At 40.4% G+C, this 22,016-nt stretch overlaps 1 protein-coding gene across 2 annotated transcripts in view; it reads right to left on the minus strand.

Moving 5' to 3' along the window:
- LOC123990905 (sodium/potassium/calcium exchanger 4-like) overlaps positions 1 to 22,016 on the minus strand; it is a 65,370-nt gene that overhangs the window by 29,126 nt on the left and 14,228 nt on the right. For both annotated transcript variants that reach the window (XM_046291914.1, XM_046291913.1), the window contains exon 3: positions 875 to 951. In XM_046291914.1, the coding sequence (XP_046147870.1) occupies positions 875 to 951 (77 nt within the window). The remainder of the gene's footprint in view (positions 1 to 874; positions 952 to 22,016) is intronic.

Below are 22,016 nucleotides of genomic sequence, written 5' to 3' on the forward strand. Positions count from 1 at the left end.
TTCCTAACCCTCGTTGCATCTGCTGTTGCTAACTCAACGGCTAGGAGGTATCACTTCTGTAGTGAATAAGAGTTCAAAGTTCATACCATTCGCAACCAAAGCTCACGCTGATGTTGGCTTCGTTCTGTAGTTATTATCTGAACCATTCTGACATAGGACCGTCGTCCTCACATCTTTGGAACCGATAGTTATATTGTCGTCAAGGGCTTATATAGGAAGGCAGAGGAGGGCGTGTTTGAAAAGTTTTATAGCCCATGTCCCTTCACAGGGCTGATTGAGCAGAGCCATATCTTATGAAAACCCAAATCTCACATTTTAGAAGCTAAGATCACATTTCATCCCATCACAAATAATTTCATCTTCAAACATTTAAATTGAACAACAATTCCATGTGAATATGATAACTCTGATGTGTAGACTTTCCACTGTAGAGTTTGTCATCTTATCATTGATGAGAATGTCTCAGATAACAACCGGACATCATATTCATTAAGTACTTCCGAATATGTTCAATTGTTCGGATTACCAGCATATAGATAATTTCCCCCCACCTACTGATGTTCCCAGAATCTCTATGTTAACAAAGGGTTTTGCAAATGTAACCTCAGTAGGGTAGAGAGAGGAAAAAGGGGGGAAGAGGTATCTATGACTGTCATACCCCCCAGGCCAACGTCATGACAACATCATTCTAAGAGTAAGGTCTAGGTGGAGTCATTCTTATATTGCTTACAACTTTCATACCTACAGTATTAGGGGCAATCAAGAAGTGTCCACTAACTAGGTGTGGGAACAAGAGGTGGATTTTGACTGGGCTAGTGATAAAACTAGTGATTAAGTATACCTAGTAATAGCAGCATTCAAAGCGCTCTCTTACCGCCACGATGTGCAGCAGGACGGCCCCACTCTTGCGCTCGTAGTTGGAAAACATGTCTTCAGGGAACTCCTTGATAGCTGAGAAGAGAAAACAACATCATCACGGTGTGTCAGTAATGTGACTGATGTCCCAGATTCCCCCTTGTCCACAACCAAGGATGAGTTCACCTTGTGTGGTGGCGGCACTGACAAAGAGCTTGGTAAGACTTTTAAATGTTCAAGTCAACATTACTTCATTTGCAATACGTCACCAAAGGATCCTCCTCAACCCCTAAAAAAAGACAGTGAGGTAATACTTTAAAAGCATGAACCGGGTCTTGTGTTCAGTAGGGAGTAAACGTTTGGAAACCTATAAAGCCAGGATGAACTACCTGAACTTGTCCAATAGGGGGCGGATTGGCCATCTGGCAATTCTGGCAAATGCCAGAGGGCCAGACCATTATTTGTTGGGTGGGCTGGTCGAAATTGACACACAAAAAAATGTTATATATATTCAGAGTACCAGTCAAGTTTGGACACTCACAGTTTGGATAGTCATTCCAGAGTTTATTTCCTTTGACTATTGTCTACATTGTAGAATGTAGACAATACTTCATGAGAAAGTAATCTGGAATACATTTCAATTAACTGGTGTGCCTTGTTAAAAGTTAATTTGTGGAATTTCTTTCCTTCTTAATGCCTTTGAGCCAATCAGTTATGTTGCAACAAGGTAGGGGTGGTATACAGATGATAGGGCTATTTGGTGAAAGTCCATATTATGGCAAGGACAGCTCAAATCAATAAAGACAAATGACAGTTCATCATTAAGACATGAAGGTAATTCAATGCAGAAAATTTAAAGAACTTTGAACGTTTCTTCAAGTGCAGTCCCAAAAACCATCAAGCGTTATGATGAAACTGGACCATCACAGGAAAAGGAAGACTCAGAGATACCGCTGCTGCAGAGGATAAGTTCATGGGAGTTAACTGCACCTCAGATTGCAGCCAAAAAAAAATGCTTCACAGAGTTCAAGGAAAACTTAACCAGCATGGCTAGCACAGCATTCTGAAGCAATTTTCCATCCCATCTGGTTTGCGCTTAGTTGGACTATCATCTGTTTTTCAACAGGACAATGACCCAACACACCTCAAGGCTGTGAATGGGCTACTTGACGGAGTGCTGCATTGGATGACCTGGCCTCCACAATCACTCGACCTCAACCCAATTGAGATGATCTGGGATGAATTGGACTGCAGTGTGAAGGAAAAGCAGCCAACAAGTGCTCAGCATATGTGGGAACTCCTTCAAGACTGTTGGAAAAGCATTTCAGGTGGAGCTGGTTGAGAGAATGCCAAGTATGTGCAAAGCTGTCATCAAGGCAAAGGGTGGCTACTATAAAGAATCTCAAATATAAAATATATTTTGATTTGTTTAACACTTATTTTGGTTACTCCATGATTCCATGTGTTATTTCATAGTTTTGATGTAAGGGAAAGGTCTTCACTATTATTCTACAATGTAGAAAAAGTGAATATAAAGAAACACTCTTGAATGAATAGGTGTCCAAATGGTATTGTATATATATATCACATTTGTGGGAGGAAACCCGGATTACAGGCTGACCGCTGACTCTATTGACCCCAGTAATGACCCCTGTACTGCCCAAGACCGTGGTCACTCCTATCAGCATCTGGCCGCAGCAGAAAGAAACAGACTGGCCCTCCATGGGAGCCGCGAGTGTCTGTATTAGGAATGGTGTTAAGTCCACCAGAGGTCAGATGTACACCTGCATGTGCCTTTTTCTTCCTATCTCTTACATAATGTGGCAGGCAGCAAGGATACTAGAAAATAAAGTTATATAATCATAGATTATCCAAAATACACAGTAGGCTACATTTAGATCACATAGACAGTATGGATTTGTTTTGATGTACTGGTGCATTTGCATGTGGCTTGAAAATAATGCTTACCACAGATAATTGGAAAAGAAACTGAAACAAAAATAATATATAATAATAATAATAATAATAATATATGCCATTTAGCAGACGCTTTTATCCAAAGCGACTTACAGTCATGTGTGCATACATTCTACGTATGGGTGGTCCCGGGGATCAAACCCACTACCCTGGCGTTACAAGCGCCATGCTCTACCAACTGAGCTACAGAAGGACCACTACCCTGGCGTTACAAGCGCCATGCTCTACCAACTGAGCTACAGAAGGACCACAAAATGCATTACCATTCACACAGAAATACTACGCACAGTATAACACAGAACGCACCGATGCATTTTGATCTTATGTCGCATATGGACCCATGAAATGACAATGTACGCCTGAGACAACGAACGCCTAATGCAATCCACCGCCTATTAACATTAGATGGCGCTCATGACTGATTTACTAAAACCAAGTTCGGACTCCTCCTTGGCACCGCTGCTTTGGCCCAACTCTTCCAAAAGGGACATCATATGAGATGTACAGTTTGACATCCCTTCCCCCAGTAGGCATACCGGTAAAAAAGAGGGACGAGGTCAAACATCTTTTAAAAAGGACCGTTAACTTCCATGGTAGTGACTCTCCACTAGCAGCGTGATCGGTTTATATTAGCACAGGTATCGGTCCTTGGCCACGTGACACCACACCCCCTCTGAAATCTCTGTAAGGCAGGGAGCCTTATACAATCCGTGGAGAGTCTTCCCAAGGTCAGATGCTGCATGTCATCAAAGATATAAGCAAAGAAAGCAATATGTGGAATTCAGTGTGGAGAAACATTTCATCGTGCATTATATTTTGCTCATTTTATTTATGAAACCGTGTCATGTGGCAAAAGCGTTGCGTAGGCTCCACTGCTCACGAGAAACGTAGGCTCCACTGCTCACGAGATCACAGGTGCAATGACTTAGAACAATGCAGCTGCGCACAAGTGTCTTTAGGCAACTTGAGCGACATGCAACGTAAACAATAATACACTGTGTTTTCACAGACAGCCCAATTCGGATCATTTTTCCACTAATTGGTATTTTGACCAATCACATCAGCTCTTTTCACATCAGATCTATTTCAGGGCAAAAGACCTATTAGTGAAGAAAAAAACATCAGAATTAGGCTGCCTGTGTAAACATAGCCTTAAATAGGCCTATGCTACTTCAGAAAATACAGTAGGTAGCCTATCAATCGCTTGACTCATTTGGCAATGATGACTACAAAGCTTAGAGGAATCGAAAAATAGAGCTGGCAACCAAGTAAACAAGAATATTTTCCCCTTTCTTATAGTGCGCTTTAACCCGCTCTGTTGCCTAATCACCCACATTTTCCCTTCCTTGTCTGATGCATCTTTTAAATTACAGACTCGGCAGATCTGTGAATCAATCAATAATTGAATGGCTCTACCCGACATCCCGCTCGGCCCCTTTCTGTAGTTAACATCACAACCCCTTAGTGATACAACACAATCAAGTCTGGCTGTGTGCGTGGTATAATGCCATGATCAAAACAACTGGGAACCATGAACTCTGAAATTTCGACTTCCGACTTCAGTGTGTTCAAGAGAACTGGGAACTCTGGGGGGGAAAAACAAGCTACAACGGGGAGCATTCGGAATTCCAAATCGGAAACTCGTAGAGTTCCCAGTTGCCTTGAAAGCACCCACCCAGAAGTATGATGGCAAAGGTACTAAAAGCCTTCTTCACATTAGCAGTTTGAAGTCAAATCCTATCTTTTTGCATATCTGATTCGAATCTGTTATTTTTCCTGTAGTCTGAACAGCCAAAAAGCACATGGATTTGGATATTTCAAGCAGCTGGTGGTTTGAAGTCAGATACAAATCTGATTCCTGGCCATGCAACTTTATATATATATATATATATATATATATATATATATATATATATATTATATATATATATATATATATATATATATATATATATATATATATATATATATATATATATATATATATATATATATATATTATATATATATATTATATATATATATACAAACAAATTAGTGAATGCTCTAGAAAGCTAAACAGCTACCTATCTAGCTAGTTGACTGCCTTGGCTAGCCAAAAAGGACACATTTTAAAAGTTGGATAATCTTATCTCTTAAGGCTTTAAAAGTGTTCTTACACTATGATTTTGAACATTCAAATTAACTGGGAAAGGTCCATGGCAGGCATTGTGGTCACCTTACATAACGTCTGAGTGATAAGAAACAGGAGCACCACCAATCAGCCTACACCACTGCGCACACACTTGTTGTTACTATGACAACTAGCCTAGCCATGCCAGAAAATGACTGCTGTCTCAACACACACAAATCCGTTTTGGTCACATGCAACATGCTGTTTGGACAGTCAGTATTCCAAAAGGCTTTAGAGCACGCCGAGAACTGGGAGCCAGCGCACAGTTGGCGGGCAGAGGGGGTCTGGTCACCTCTCTCCTGCTCTCCAAGCGGTGTAAACAGTGAACCAGACACCATCTGCACACAGTTTGCCCTTGTACCTCCCTGCAGAGGTCTGTCCAGACATGAACATGCTTCAACAGACGTTTCCACACGGGGATAGGCAGGGAGATCGCTCGATTACCACTACAGCAGGCAGAGCACAGTGGCGGCAGAAGGAGGGTGCTCCAGTGCAGCTTGATTAAATGTCGCGTCCCAAACCTAGCCAAAGAACTGAATCATATAGACAGGTTAATTGATACGTTTTCCACTAGTGTAGGCTTGAGGTTTAAAAAGGTGGCACATTTGACAAGTCAGTGGATCAGAGTTGATGGTATTTTTGCACAGGAAACTCTGCTGCGTTCTGCGCGTTGTTGCAGTTCCTTAGTGTGAAACAATGCGTCTGTGTGTCTGTGTGGCAACCTTGTGGGATACCTTTGAGAGTAGGCTATGTATCATTCAGTTTCAACATGAGTCAACCTTGTGGGATACCTTTGAGAGTAGGCTATGTATCATTCAGTTTCAACATGAGTCAACCTTGTGGGATACCTTTGAGAGTAGGCTATGTATCATTCAGTTTCAACATGAGTCAACCTTGTGGGATACCTTTGAGAGTAGGCTATGTATCATTCAGTTTCAACATGAGTCAACCTTGTGGGATACCTTTGAGAGTAGGCTATGTATCATTCAGTTTCAACATGAGTCAACCTTGTGGGATACCTTTGAGAGTAGGCTATGTATCATTCAGTTTCAACATGAGTCAACCTTGTGGGATACCTTTGAGAGTAGGCTATGTATCATTCAGTTTCAACATGAGGCAACCTTGTGGGATACCTTTGAGAGTAGGCTATGTATCATTCAGTTTCAACATGAGTCAACCTTGTGGGATACCTTTGAGAGTAGGCTATGTATCATTCAGTTTCAACATGAGTCAACCTTGTGGGATACCTTTGAGAGTAGGCTATGTATCATTCAGTTTCAACATGAGTCAACCTTGTGGGATACCTTTGAGAGTAGGCTATGTATCATTCAGTTTCAACATGAGTCAACCTTGTGGGATACCTTTGAGAGTAGGCTATGTATCATTCAGTTTCAACATGAGTCAACCTTGTGGGATACCTTTGAGAGTAGGCTATGTAGCATTCAGTTTCAACATGAGGCAACCTTGTGGGATACCTTTGAGAGTAGGCTATGTATCATTCAGTTTCAACATGAGTCAACCTTGAAATAGCCTAATGTTCTTGTTGGATTGGAATCAACATTCTAGCACCTAAATGTCCAAAATTGGCACTGATATGAATGTCATGTGGCACACCATACATTTGTGTATTGCCATAGTGTAACTTCAAATCACATGCAGTGAGTCAACTAGGCCCCATACCAGACCTGGGCAGAACATTCTTGTATTTTTTAGTTTATTTGAGAATACCAAATTTTCAAATACTCATGGTAGTCGAATATAGTTTTTATAGAGTTTCAACTAAAAGGTAACCATTTTCTTTATTCAAATACAGGTCTCAGAATCAAATATTATTTAAGTGTTTTGAATACCTCTCAGAAAACCCTATTATATTTGAAGGTATTTGAACATATGCTAGTTATTTGAAAACAAAAAAATATGTATTTGATGGCTGCCAAATATTTGATTAAGAACCAAAAACTACAACAATTCGTTGAATTAGTCTAACAACGGTTTGGAGGGCTTTCAGATATTAATCTTATAATAAAATGCACGAGGGACATGGAGTCATCTCATCATTCGAGTAGACCACTTGCGCAGCTTCAAAATGACTAACAAATATATTTTCATAATGAGTGGCATAAGGTAAAACTAACACTTTACATCAAGTTCTTATACATGTGTATTAACTTGGTTACATTGCAACATTGTTACATTGCTTTATAATTGCATAATAATCAAGTTATTACATAAGTGGAATAAGTAACAGTGACTATTCCTTGTGTACAGTAGTTACAAAAACTCAGCTCATTGCTATGCATTTAAAATGAAATGACCAAAGTATTATGTAACACTAATAAAATATTGCTCCAAAACTAATGACTAATGACACAGACACAATAACAGTTTAATGTTGTGTTACTGAGAATACTGACAATAACAAAATATGGCTATTAAGTTTCAAAGGAAACAATATCCAAAAATGGCGTCTTAAATAAAGTACAACTAAGGAAGGTAGAAAATCATGTTAGTTTGTATTCTGAGTAAACTATCCTTTTAAAGATGGTATCATGCAGGGGTATTCAACTCCTACCCTATAAAGGTGAGGAGCCTGCTGGTTTTCTGTTCTACCTGATAATTGCACCCACCTGGTGCCACGGGTCTAAATCATCCCTGATTAGAGAGGAACAATTAAGAAAATGCAGTCCAGAGTTGAGTTTGAGGGGTATAGCGATTGAAACAAGAACACTTTCAAAGTTGTTTTTGCTGAGCATCCAGCTAGCTGTTTGCAATGGATATCATAACATTAATTGCAGCTTTCAACCTTTTCAGTGGCATGTTGATAGAGTCATTTAGAAGTAAAGTTTTAAACAAATCCAAATATATTTTGTATTTGAGATTTGGGCCAGACATAGCGTTTTTCTTGATGGCCAAAAAGACAATTTTAGTCTCATCTGACCAGAATACCTTCATCCATAAGTTTGGGGAGTCTCTCACATGCCTTTTGGCGAACACCAAACGTGTTTGCTTATTCTTTTCTTTAAGCAATAGCTTTTTTCTGGCTACTCTTCCGTTAAGCCCAGCTTTGTGGAGTGTATGGCTTAACGTGGTCCTACGGACAGATACTCCTATTTCCGCTGTGGAGCTTTGCAGCTCCTTCAGGGGTGTCTCTTTGTTGCCTCTCTGATGAATGCCCTCCTTGCCTGGTCTGTGAGTTTTGGTGGGCATCCCTCTCTTGGCAGGTTTGTTGTGGTGCCATATTTTTTCCATTTTTTAATAATGCATTTAATGTTGCTCCGAGAATGTTCAAAGTTTGATATATTTTCATAACCCAAACCTGATCTGTACTTCTCCACAACTTTGCCCCTGACCTGTTTGGAGAGCTCCTTGGTCTTCATGGTGCCGCTTGCTTGGTGGTGCCCCTTGCTTAGTGATGTTGCAGCCTCTGGGGCCTTTCAGAACAGGTGTATATGTAATGAGATCATGTGACACTTAAAAAAAGTCCACCCACGTGTGCAATCTAATTACATGACTAATTACGTGACTTCTGAAGGTAATTGGTTGCACCAGATCTTATTTAGGGGCTTCATAGCAAATGGGGGGGGGTACATATGCACGCACCAGTTTTCTGGGGTGTTTTTGTTTTGTTTTGTTTTTATTTCACTTCACCAATTTGGACTATTTTGTGTATGTCCATTAAATGAAGTCCAAATAAAAATCCATTGAAATTACCGGTTGTAATGCAACAAAATAGGAAAAACGCCAAGGGGGATGAATACTTTGCAAGACACTGTACAACCCTGACATTAGTTGAAGGCAGCCAATCCAAAAAAATACTTTCCACAAAGCATAGCTTAAACTATAGTTATCCCAGGTGTGCCCAGTAACCATTTGGACTAAACCATTGTGCAGTGTCTCCACAAATCCTGTGCAACATTTATTGTACCAAAAAAAACCTTTGTGTCACAAGTCACAACACTTGGGTCAAATATGTTTCACATCAGTTGCACAACTTGAGTGTGTACAGGGTCCTAAGAGCACAAAGTTATACTCATGCAAATCCATTTCAGTTGGAAGACATTTGTGTTGTTTTGTCATAACAAACCACAAAGTAGTTGGCTAAAAGAGACACCGTCTTAGTGACATATAGAACACATGCAAGGTTAAAATTGTATGGTTCCCTTAAATAATATGTTAACTTCTATCATATTACTTTACATGCCAACAGTAGTAGCATCACTGGAGCTGAGCCGTCTGACTCAGCAAAAAATGTAAAAAATTAACGCAGGAGGTTTTTATGACCTTTTAACAGCCGATTAGTATGGGGTGGTAGGTAGCCTAGTGGTTTGAGCGTTGGGCCAGTAAACGAAAGGTTGCTGGATTGAATCCCCGAGCTGACAAGGTAAAAATCTTTCGTTCTGCCCCTGAACAAGAAAATGCAGTGGAACTGGCTTTCCCGGTAGGCTGTCATTGCAGATAAGAATTTCTTCTTAACAGACTTGCCTAGTTAAATAAATGTAAAAAATTGTTTTTAAGTAAGTCTACAAAATGACCATTATATTGATATATTTTTCCAAAATGTCAGTCGACGTACACCTGAACTACAATGTCTGGCATAAACAAGCAAGCTACATTCTTAAACCAAGTAAATACATCCTATGTTCAAAGGACATTCTGAAAGGGACAACAGTAGAATAACTCAAAAAAAGTCACTCCTCCTTTCTCACATTTGCTTGGGATTGTTTCTTTGGGAAGTCTAACTGATAGGCCAGAGATAGAGAGGGAGAGAGAGAGAGAACCACAAAATCATTTAAAGAGGCTAAACTACACATCTATAAATAAACCACTGGATTCTCTGTTTGGACACCTGACTAGTGGCGTCTACTTATGCAATAAATGGCAACACTTTTGTTCATCAATCTTCTCCATGCACACACACACATAATCAGCTCCAGGAGTAATCCACGAAGTCCAAGCAGAGGAAGTGTTGGAGGGTTTACCAGATAAAGTCTCTGCCTGCTAGTGCTAACCATGTGGGCATTAGGGCATCCTAAGTTTCTGAGTCATAAACCAACCAACTGATAGGTCAATAAGGTCGTTATCCAACAATCTCCTGCCGCATACTAGATCCTATAGGCCACAACTGTCTGGGCATTAGGCCTGTGATCCTAGGTAGTGCTCTCCTCACTCCCACATCTCTCTTTCTCACACGCGCAACATAACTCCATTTGTCAAGCTTGGACTTGACATACGGATCTTCATATGCATTAGTACATCAACATACCTGAATAGGCTACAATATGTGTGTGTATCATAGATGTTTTGTGCATATGGTCTGCCCTCTCTGCCAAATTTATGGGATCCAAAGATGTCCCCCCTAGGAAACACAAATGCCATGTTCGGTTTCAGAATCCAATTTACGGGAGATTCGGAAACAATTATAGTAATGCATGCATTTTATGTTTTATACTGGCACCTTTCATAATATTCAACTGGAAAATATAAATGATTAAACCTGCAAGTAACCGATCACGAAGCAGTGACTCATTATTTGTAGATTTCTTTTGTAGATAATTACTCATTGTGTCACCAGACAGACAGCATTGGCAGGCATGACGAATGACATGCACTCCTCCGTATTTATTTGGACAGCTAAGCTAACATTTTTTATGTTCAGCTCTACATATATTATGATGAATGATTAGTGAGAAAGTTACAGAATCATACCCCCGCAAAAATGAAACCAATAACCGGAGAGGTTAAGAGGTTATTTTCTGGGGGGGGTAGGATCTTTGACCCTCTAACTTTCTCACTCATCATCATTCATGATTGATTATCGATAACCATGGTCGCATCCACATGAATGTAGAAGTATCGTGAAACATTTTCTATTCTTATTTACAATAAAGGTGACTCTAAAATGATAATACATGATTCACCATTCAGTTCCTATTGGGCAAAAATGAAAATACCCTCAAAAGGTGACAAAAAGTTGCTGGTCAGGGTCAGGCCTCACATTGAGTATGTTGCCGTGACACCCAGATACCATATCAACAACGCAGTGCTTCCAAATGTTGGCATGTGGCAGTTGACGTACCAGTCCAAGCTGTGCCTCTGTCACATTCCAACCTTCCCTCAACCTCCCCACCACGTGGCTGGGTAACACACACACACAGCTCAAGTACAGTGCCTTCAAAACGTATTCACACCCCTTTACGTATTCCACATTTTGTTTGCGTTACAGCCTGAATTCGAAATTGATTAAATATATTTCTCACTCATCTACACTCAATATCCCAAGTGAAAACATGCTTAGCAATGTTAGCAAATTTATTGAAAATGAAATACCTCAATTACAGTTGAAGTCGGAAATTTACATACACCTTACCCAAATACATTTAAACTCAGTTTTTCACAATTCCTGACATTTAATCGTAGTAAATGTCCCTGTCCTAGGTCAAAAAGGATCACCACTTCCTTTTAAGAATGTGAAATGTCAGAATAATAGTAGGAGAGAATTATTTATTTCAGCTATTATTTCTTTCATCACATTCCAAGTGGATCAGAAACTTACATACACTCAATTAGTATTTGGTAGCATTGCCTTAAATTGTTTAACTTGGGTAAAACGTTTCGGGTAGCCTTCCACAAGCTTCCCACAATAAGTGGGGTGAATTTGGCAGTTTTGGAGCAGTGGCTTCTTCCTTGCTGAGCGGCCTTTCACGTTATGTCGATATAGGACTTATTTTACTATGGATATAGATAATTTTGTACCCGTTTCCTCCAGCATCTTCACAGGGTCCTTTGCTGTTATTCTGGGATTGATTTGAACTTTTCGCATCAAAGTACATTCATCTCTAGACAGAACGCGTCTCCTACCTGAGCGGTATGACGGCTGCGTGGTCCCATGGTGTTTATACTTGCATATTATTGTTTGTACAGATGAACATGGCACCTTCAGGTGTTTGGAAATTGCTCCCAAGGATGAACCAGACTTGTGGAGGTCTTCAACTTTTTTCTGAGGTCTTGGCTGATTTCTATTGACTTTCCCATGATGTCAAGCAAAGAGGCACTGTGTTTGAAGGTAGGCCTTGAAATACATCAACAGGTACACCTTCAAGTGACTCAAATTATGTCAATTAGCCCATCAGAAGCTTCTAAAGCCATGACATCATTATCTGGAATTATCCAAACTTCTGACCCACTGGAATTGTGATACAGTGAATTACAAGTGAAATAATCTGTCTGTAAACAATTGTTGGAGACATTACTTGTGTAATGTATACGGCCCCTATCCTATCATAATTAGGTAGCTAGCTAACGTTATCTTGAGCGTTTTCTGTGCTAATATCATTTTCTGTGCTAATATCTCCTGGCTGTGGTAACATTAGCTAGCTAGGAGCAGCTCATTAGCCTCGTTACCATGTTCGCGACGCTAGCTTACCGAAGTGTTGTCGCAGAATATAACTAAATGTACTTTTTTTGTCGGCGTTTGGCTAGATAGCTAGCTAACTATGTCAGTGTCTGTAACGGTAGCTAACTAAAGTTATTAGCTACCTTAGTGTGACACTTGTTCTGGGCTGTATCGGGCATGGTTTCACTCGTTAACTACGTTAGCTAAATTAGCTGGAGATTTTACTTATTCTCCATCTGGATCAATTTAACCAAGCTATGTGGCAAGCTTATCTCAGCGTTACATCTTAGCGTTACTTAGTTACATCTTAGCGTTACTTAGTTACATCTTAGCGTTACTGCACTGGTTTTCAATGGTTTCTGACAGTGGCAGTTTTTGTCAGACTTGTGAAGTTGGAGGATGGATGCAAATTCGGTTAGCTAGCTAACGTTAGAGTTTACCTTCAATTTGACGTAGCCAAGTTATTTAGAGCCAGCTAGCTAAACTATGTTTCTAACATTTCTTGATTTCTGTACTTAAATACAGAGGTCAATGCTAATGAATGGACAGCTTTGTAAAGATACACCGAATGAGGGAACCTGGGCCCTTTGATTCCAAAGGTTGAGGGTAAGTAAAACTGAGTAATTCCTTTTTGAGTGGAGACAGAGCTTTGGAGGGAGAAAAACACAGATTTTCATTGAACCTGTGTAAAACAGCATTTTTCCACGTTGTCATCGATAACCTATAATACAACCTTGATACTACCCATCCCGGACCCGGGAGCCTAATCATCGCCTGAAACTAATTAGCATAATGCAGCGGACATAAATATCCCTAGAAAATATTCCTATTCCTTGAAAATCACAAATGAAATATATTGAGACACAGCTTAGCCTTTTGTTAATCACCCTGTCATCTCAGATTTTCAAAATATGCTTTACAGCCAACGCTAGACAAGCATTTGTGTAAGTTTATAATAGCCTAGCATAGCATTATGCCTTGCTAGCAGCAGGCAACCTTGTCGTGGAAATCAGAAAAGCAATCAAATTAAATCGTTTACCTTTGATGAACTTCGAATGTTTTCACTCAAGAGACTCCCAGGTAGATAGCCAAAGTTAATTTTTTAGCAAAATATTATTTTTGTAGTGGAAACATCTGTTTGTTCTTCACGTTTGGCTAAGACATCGCCCGGAAATTGCGGTCACCACAATGCCGAAATGTTTTCCAAATTAGCTCCATAATATCGACAGAAACATGGCAGACGGTGTTTAGAATCCATCCTCAAGGTGTTTTTTTAATATCTATTCGATAATATATCCGTCGGGACAATTCCTTTTTCTCTAGGACCGATTGGAGTAATGGCTACCTCTGTATTTTACGCGAGAATCTCTCTCGGAGCCACCATGTGACCACTTACGCAATGTGCCCCATACGGCTATTCTTCAACAGAAATGCGTAAAACTACGTCACAATGCTGTAGACACCTTGGGGAATATGTAGAAAGCGTAAGCTCGTTGATGGTATATTCACAGCCATATAGGGAGTCATTGGAACGCAGCGCTTTCAAAACCTGGGGCACTTCCGGATTGGATTTTTCTCAGGCTTTCGCTTGCAACATCAGTTCTGTTATACTCACAGACAATATCTTTACAGTTTTGGAAACGTTAGAGTGTTTTCTATCGAAAGCTGTCAATTATATGAATTTATAGCATCTTTTCCTGACAAAATATCCCGTTTAAAACAGGAATATTTTTTTCCCAAAAATGAAAATACGGCCCCTAGAGTTCCAAGAGGTTATTAATTAATTCATGGATACTAGAAAGACAACTTCACCAAAGCCATAGAACCAATCATACACTTTGGAACTAGATACATTACATGCACAGATACCATAGATAGTCTATTCTGTCACAGTGACCAATCTGACACACATCACAGGCTAGGAGCAGCTCATGGGCACTTAGGGGTAAAGTGCCTTGCTCGAGGGCACAACGGCAGTATTTAGTATACAGAAATATTGTAGCTAGCATCACTCAGGCTGACGGATCACGCTCTGCAGATTTCCCCACAGGCAGCTCGGGGTTTCAAATATTGGCCTGCCTTTCTAACCTAGAAGCTAATGCAGCCCCTATTCATTTAGCTCTTTCTTCACTCCATTGCCTTAGTTCAATCATTTGACCTGGCTTATCAACCATTCCCTCAAAATATTTAATTTAGAATTGTTGGTGAACTATACCTTAAAATATCCCCCCCTAGCGGTTAAGAGCGTTGGGTCAGTAACTTATAGGTTGTTGGTTCAAATCCCCAAACCAGCAAGGCGGAAAATTATGCCGTTCAGCCCCTTGAGCAAGGCAGTTAACCCCCAACAACAACTGCTCCCTGGGTGCCATAGACGTGGATGTCGATTAAAGCAGCCCCCCACACCTCTGTTTCAGAGGAGTTGGGTTGAATGCAGAAGACACATTTTGGTTTAACTTCTTATGGTATAGGGGACGGTTGCGTTCCACTTGAAAAAAAAAACTGGGAAAATGCAGCACGGCAAATAAAAAATATATATATAAAAATCAAACTTTCATTAAATCACACATGTAAGATACTCAATTAAAGCTACACTTGTTGTGAATCCAGCCAACATGTCAGATTTTAAAAAGGCTTTTCGGCCGAAAGCATAAGAAGCTATTACCTGATGACAGCACAATGTCAACAAAGAGAGTAGCATATTTCAACCCTGCAGGCGCTACACAAAACGCTGAAATAAAATATAAAACATGCATTACCTTTGATGAGCTTCTTTTTGTTGGCACTCCAATATGTCCCATAAACATCACAATTGGTCCTTTTGTTCGATTAATTCCATCCATATATATCCAAATGTCTATTTATTTGACGAGTTTGATCCAGAAAAAACAGCTTTTTGAAATAAAATGTATAATTAATTGAATACTTTGTGCTCACAACAGAGTCAAATGTGAGACGGCAGCCCACGTGACCAAGTGGCACAACAACATCTGGCCGGCAAACCAGGTTGCGGAGTACCTGAAGGAGACCGCAATCCAGAGTTCAGTGGACCAGCCCGAATGGGGCCAAGACAGTTGAGATAGTCTGAGAGTATCCACGATGGTTAATACAATATTTGCTCAAATATTGTGCTATTGGTTCTCTCAAATGCTGTTTTTTCCTCTTAGGGTTGAGACCTCATTGTTTGGATTTTAAAATTAGAAACGGAATTGGGTGTGGCTACTGTGTGAACATGTGGATCTGAGCAAGTGTGATGTCATACATTTTTGTGGATATGTACTGTATGTAAATGTTAAGTTGTGTATTGTTTTTGTCAATGTATGTTTTTATTTGTCAAAAGAAAAATTATAAATAACATATTACAGAAAAAGTAATTATCTGTCACTACAGATTGCTCAGGACTTCTACAATTTAAAGCCAGACTGCTCCAGGAAACTGACTAATAGCTGGATCGCGGTCTACAAGGACAAAAAAACTTCGCTTCGCCAGCCCAGAGAGAAGCAGGCTCAAGATCTTCTCTTCGAAGTGCAGGTATAGTTTGAAATTACCCTGCTGGTGGTGCCTCAAATGCTAATTTATTTATTAACTATAAGTTATTCACTAAACATTCTTCTCTTCAGATACACAAGGTGATGTGATGGAAAATGTTATGAAGCGTGAGGGAAATTTCCCGTCTAACCAATGAGGACATGTAATGGAATGGAATGCCTCGCTGACAGCTGTCTGTGGGCATTCATAAGAGAAGTGTTTACATGGTCTGCAGCCACTGATAATAGCACGAGGTGTATATAAAGATATATATTGTGCATAGGAAGTAACAACAGGAGAATCGTTGAAGATGCTCATGGGGTAATAAGGGAGATTACCGAGTGTGTTTGGGAATAGTACTAAGTGAATGTGGATGTGAGAGTTGTGTGCATGTGAAAGTTCTGTAACCTGAGTTTTTTATCTATAATGTTATCTAGAGTTATTATATGTATAGGAAGTAGCAGTAAGCTAGTCTTAGGCGAAGGCTGTGAAGGCTGTGTTTCTGTATGCATGTTTGTTTTGGGTGTCTCCAAATCCTTTATACCAGCGTGACAATGATAATTATCACAGATTGAGTGATAAGAGGACAAAATGTGATGGAACATATTATGTTGGTGCTTTTCTATTAACCAATTTCTAACCAATTTCTGTGTTCATGCAAGTAACTAATTGAACGAATCCTCACTAATCCTCACTATCAATATCTGCAATTTGGTATTATGCCCTGACCCTTGTTTTGATTATGAAAGATCTCAGTTTCAAGGTCTCAGATTAGAGAGAATAAGCATCATGAGGTATTGGTCTGCCACATGCATGACCCAGTATTGGTCAGTCACATGAATGAAGCAAATGTTAATTATTAATTAATTATGAATGACGAATAAGCTAAATCATGCTAATGTAACTTGTCTGTATATAAAAGATCTAACGGGACTGCCCCGATAGAGCTCCTGATCGACATGTGTACTTGGTGCATTGAGTTGGTTGGAACCACTCCAGTGTGCTGATAATAAACAATGATTAATTTAAGATTTACTTATTTTTTTCACCTTTATTTAACCAGGTAAGCTAGTTGAGAACAAATTCTCATTTACAACTGCAACCTGGCCAAGATAAAGCAAAGCAGTGCGACAAACAACAACACAGAGTTACACATGGAATAAACAAGCGTACAGTCAATAACACAATAGAAAAAAATAAAGTCTATATACAGTGTGTGCAAATGGACACTTCAAGTGTCCCTCTAGAGTTTCCACAACAGTGACATTGCTTTAAGACTTCTGCCAGTGGTCATCCCAACACCAGTCTTCAAGATAGGCTGGAAGTAATTCGCATAGGGAAATTATTGGGATAATTAGAGTATGGCATTTTGTAAACCTTGAATGAAAGGAACAGCATTCCAAAATCTGTTGTGCATTTTCCCACTGGAGATGTTTCCAGCAAACGGACTTTTGTGGAGAAAAGGCTGTGCTTGATGATGTAGTGTACATAAAAATGTATGCTGGCGTTAAATCCCCATGTATCGAATAAAAGAAATAGAAGTTCAATGGGTTTCCATCTATTTCAACTCTACTGATGGTTTTGTCACAAACTGTTGCATTATATAGCGAATGTGCCCACTCTGGTCTTAACACATGAGCCCTAGTCTACAGCTCGCACATACAGTTGTGGTAGGCTATCTACATCATGAGATTATTACGGATAAGAGAGATATTTACATTGTCAAACGGCCACCAAGCAGCCAACAAGCATCGATCATCATGTCACCAAAATCAGACCCTCGATATTTATTGGATAGGTGCATCAAGCTCATCACCTTGCACTTTTACAACCCTGTGAAGTTCATAACTTATTTCATCTGTAGCTAATAAACTGCTGAGTTTCCACTGCCATTTCTCGCATAATTAATTTTAACTACACAAAAAGATCCCACCTGTCACGCCTTGGTCATTGTATCTTGTGATTTTGTTATATGTTTGGGTAGGCCAGGGTGTGACATGGGTTTATATGTTGTGTTTCGTATTGGGGTTTGTATTAATTGGGATTGTGTATTATTAGGGGTGTGTCTAGTTAGGCTTGGCTGCCTGAGGCGATTCCCAATTGGAGTCAGCTGATTCTCGTTGTCTCGGATTGGGAACCGTATTTAGGTAGCCTGAGTGCGCGTTGTATTTCGTGGGTGATTGTACCTGTCTCTGTGTTAGTCACCAGATAGGCTGTAATTAGTTCTCTTTCCGTTTGTTGTTTTCTTCTTCAGTTATTTCATGTACCGCATTATCTTCATTAAAAGTCATGAGTAACCTACACGCTGCATTTCGGTCTGACTCTCTTCAAACAACAGACGAAAGACGTTACACCACCATGTCGAACAAACAAATTGTCTGTAGGCATTTATAAAATTGCACCAGCATTTCATGTTTCCACCAGCTCTGACTTTTTTCATGCATCAGGTAATTCATCTGCATGAAATGGTTGGATGGAAACAAGGTTCGTGTTGTGTAAATGAACCTATGAGCTCCAGCCCAAAATGAATGGAAGGTGTAGGCTTTAAAACAGGGATTGGGTGTTGATTGACGTAAATTGCAATAAAATATACAAAATACAATGTGTGATGGCATTGTCAGTGTGCCTCCATGATTTGCACGAGTCCTCATATTGTAAAATCAAATGATTACACCAACAGGTTGGGACCAACATAGTTGATTAACTGCACCAGGCGGAGGTGTCCTGACCCTACCCATTTGTGTTGACTCTTGGGGACTGCTCACAGGTGTGTTTGGTCATTAGTGGACGGGCATTGGAGCAAGGTACACTGCTTGTGGCACTGGATGTGTGCTTCAAGCCCTATTATGTGCTTCATAACAACTTTCCCACTGTGCCCCAGCATGGGACCTCCTACAGACCACAGTGTATTGGCTACAGAATAGCTCACAGTACGACGGCTGCGCGCATGTCTTTTTTCCACTGAACGATAGTGTACACTTTTCTGCTCTTGTATGTAGTGTGAGAAGTGACAGGAGGAAGCACAGCCCTCCGGCTGATGTGTTCCTGCGAATGAATAGATCAATGGCTGGATGAGCCAGAAGTGTCTCGTTCCGATGCTAATATGCACTTAAGGCACTATTTATAGCTCTGTTAAATTGACTTTTATTTTGTTTTTTAATACATTTGTGCCTGCTTTTTGCTTACGGTATGGTATTTGTCTCGTTTGCCTTTAGTTCAAATACTGAAGTGCGTTCTGGTACACGTTCATTCTATTACAATTCATTTTAAATACAAATGTTACATTGCGGATTGTGAAAAGTGCTTTATGAATGAAATACAGTTATAAAGTAATGAGTCATTAGTCCAGGTCCTTAGTAGTGACCTTCAAATATTTATTTTACACTTGTGCTGTGTAAGAATGGTTTTAACTCGACCCAAATGTAGACCATTATTGTATGGCAAAACAGCATGGTGTGTGTGTGTGTGCTGTCACCTAAGATAGCTGTAGTGTGTCAATGAATGTGAATATCCATTGATTAGCTCTGGCACCGTCTGATAGACAGATCTGTGTTACTACCACTTAAAACAGACAGTGTCACACGCATGCAAGCTTTGTTTTTCGGAGATTGCAATCGAAGTGTTCACATCAATTTCAACTGAGGCTCTATTCTGATGTTTGAACTTTTCGGGGTTCTTGAAATAATCAAAATTAATTATAATAAACAATCCTATCTTGTGAATTAACACATATTTAGACAATAGGGCTTTGTTTCAATGTGCTATTTAAAAATATATTCTTGGACATTTTCTGACATGACAGTCACCATTGGCCTCATGGTGAAATCCCTGTGAGGTATCCTTCCTCATCGGCAACTGAGTTAGGAAAGACAACTGTATCTTTGGTAGTGACTGGGTGTATTGATACAACATCGAAAGTCATTAATAACATCACCATGCTCAAAAAGGATATTCAATATCTGTTTATGCTTTATTTTTATCCATCTACCAATAGGTGCCCTTATTTGCGAGGCATTGGAAAACCTCACTGGTCTTTGAGGTTGAATCTGTGTTTGAGATGCACTGCTCCACTGAGAGACCTTACAGATAATTGTATGTGTAGGCTACAGAGATGAGTTTGTCATTTAAAAATCTTGTTAAACACTATTATTGCCCACAGAGTGAGTCCATGTGACTTATGTGACTTGTTATGCAAATTGTTAGTCCTAAACTTTTTGAGGCTTGCCTTAACAAAGGGGTTGAATACTTATTGACTCAGGACATTTCAGCTTTTAATTTTTATGAATTTATAAACATGTTCAAAAAATATATAATTCTATTTTGACATTATGGGTTATTGTGTGTAGATCAGTGAAACAAAATCAAAATGGAATCCATTTTAAATTCAGGCTGTAACACATGTAGAGAAAGTCAAATGGTGTGAATCATTTCTGAAGGCACTGTAGGTAGGGGTAAAGTGGCTAGGCAAAAGGATAGATAATAGACAGGCGCAGCAGCGTATGTGGTGAGTGTGAAAGTGTGTGTGTGAGTGTGTGTTTGGCGTCAGTACGCATGTGTGCGCATGTTCGCGCATGTGTGTGTGGGCGTATGTAGTGTGTGTGTTGGGGTGTCAGTGTAAATAGGTGTGAGTGTGTGGGTAGAGTCCAGTGTGTGGGTAGAGTCCAGTGTGTGGGTAGAGTCCAGTGTGTGGGTAGAGTCCAGTGTGTGGGTAGAGTCCAGTGTGTGGGTAGAGTCCAGTGTGTGGGTAGAGTCCAGTGTGTGGGTAGAGTCCAGTGTGTGGGTAGTCCAGTGTGTGGGTAGAGTCCAGTGTGTGGGTAGAGTCCAGTGTGTGGGTAGAGTCCAGTGTGTGGGTAGAGTCCAGTGTGTGGGTAGAGTCCAGTGTGTGGGTAGAGTCCAGTGTGTGGGTAGAGTCCAGTGTGTGCGCATAGAGTCAGTGAAAGAGAGTCAGTGCATAAAAAGGCTCAATGCAGTTAGTCTGGGTAGCCATTTGATAAAGCTATTTAGCAAGTATTGCTTAGCAATCTTAAGGCTTGAGGGGTATAAGTTGATCAGGGTAATTTTGTTTCCAGACTTGTTTCCAGACTTATGAAGTAACAGAGGACAGTCTTGGGTGACTGGAGTCTTTGAAAATGTTTTGGGACTCTGTGCTCTGACACCATCTGGTATAGAAGTCCAGGATGGCAGGGAGCTCGGGCTCAGTGATGTAGTGGGCCGTACTCACCACTCCCTGTCGAGCGTCGCAGTCGGTTGACTTGCAGTTGCCGTACCAGGTGGTGATGCAGCCAGTCAAGATGCTCTCAATGGTGCAGCTGTAGAACTTTTTGAGGAGGGCCCTTGCCAAATCTTTTCAGCCTCCTGGTACACTCAGTCATTCACCCATTGTCTCTACTGGGTTCTGTTCAATAGGGCACCCAACATTTTAAAACGTTTTGCAACGGAAAAAGGAAATGAGCGTTTGCAATAGAGCAATGTTTTGTTTATCACTCTAACGCTGATGTCGAGACCTTGACAAACTTAAGTGACGAACATGAAAACACTAGAGAATGATAGTTATAGCTATGTTCAACAAGTACTCTGAGTGTACCAAACATTAGCAACAACTTCCTAATATTTTCCTTTGCCTCGCTGGCTTCCTATCTTTCTCGGTAATCCATCCTCAGATGATGTTGTAGACGATAACCATCTGATCACGTGTTTGTTAACTTGCATAAGCTGCACTTGAAGTTGCACGTGATCATGTCCACTGCTAGGTAAACAACGAGATTTCTGATTACGAACTGTGTGCGCAAACTTTTGCTGACGGGGCCGGGAAACGATTCCGTGTAGCCACCTTCACGGAATCGCTTCAGTCCACTTTCTCCCGTTTGGTGGCAAATGAACCAGGCCCTGTATTGTTTTTCCTGTTGGCTTGCGAGCAAGAAGCAGAAGCAAGATCAGGTTCCATTACGCGGTAGCAGCATAATCCTCTGCTTGTGTAATTCCCCTTTTAAAATGCCTTCTGGTGTTTCCCCAAAATGGACAAACCTGCATGACTCGCCACCAAGGGAGGGTGAGCAGGGAGGGTGGGCTGGAGAGCAGGCTACAGCTTCTCAC

This window comes from Oncorhynchus gorbuscha, linkage group LG12 (genome assembly GCF_021184085.1).
Source record: "Oncorhynchus gorbuscha isolate QuinsamMale2020 ecotype Even-year linkage group LG12, OgorEven_v1.0, whole genome shotgun sequence".
Taxonomy (NCBI): Eukaryota; Metazoa; Chordata; class Actinopteri; order Salmoniformes; family Salmonidae; genus Oncorhynchus; species Oncorhynchus gorbuscha.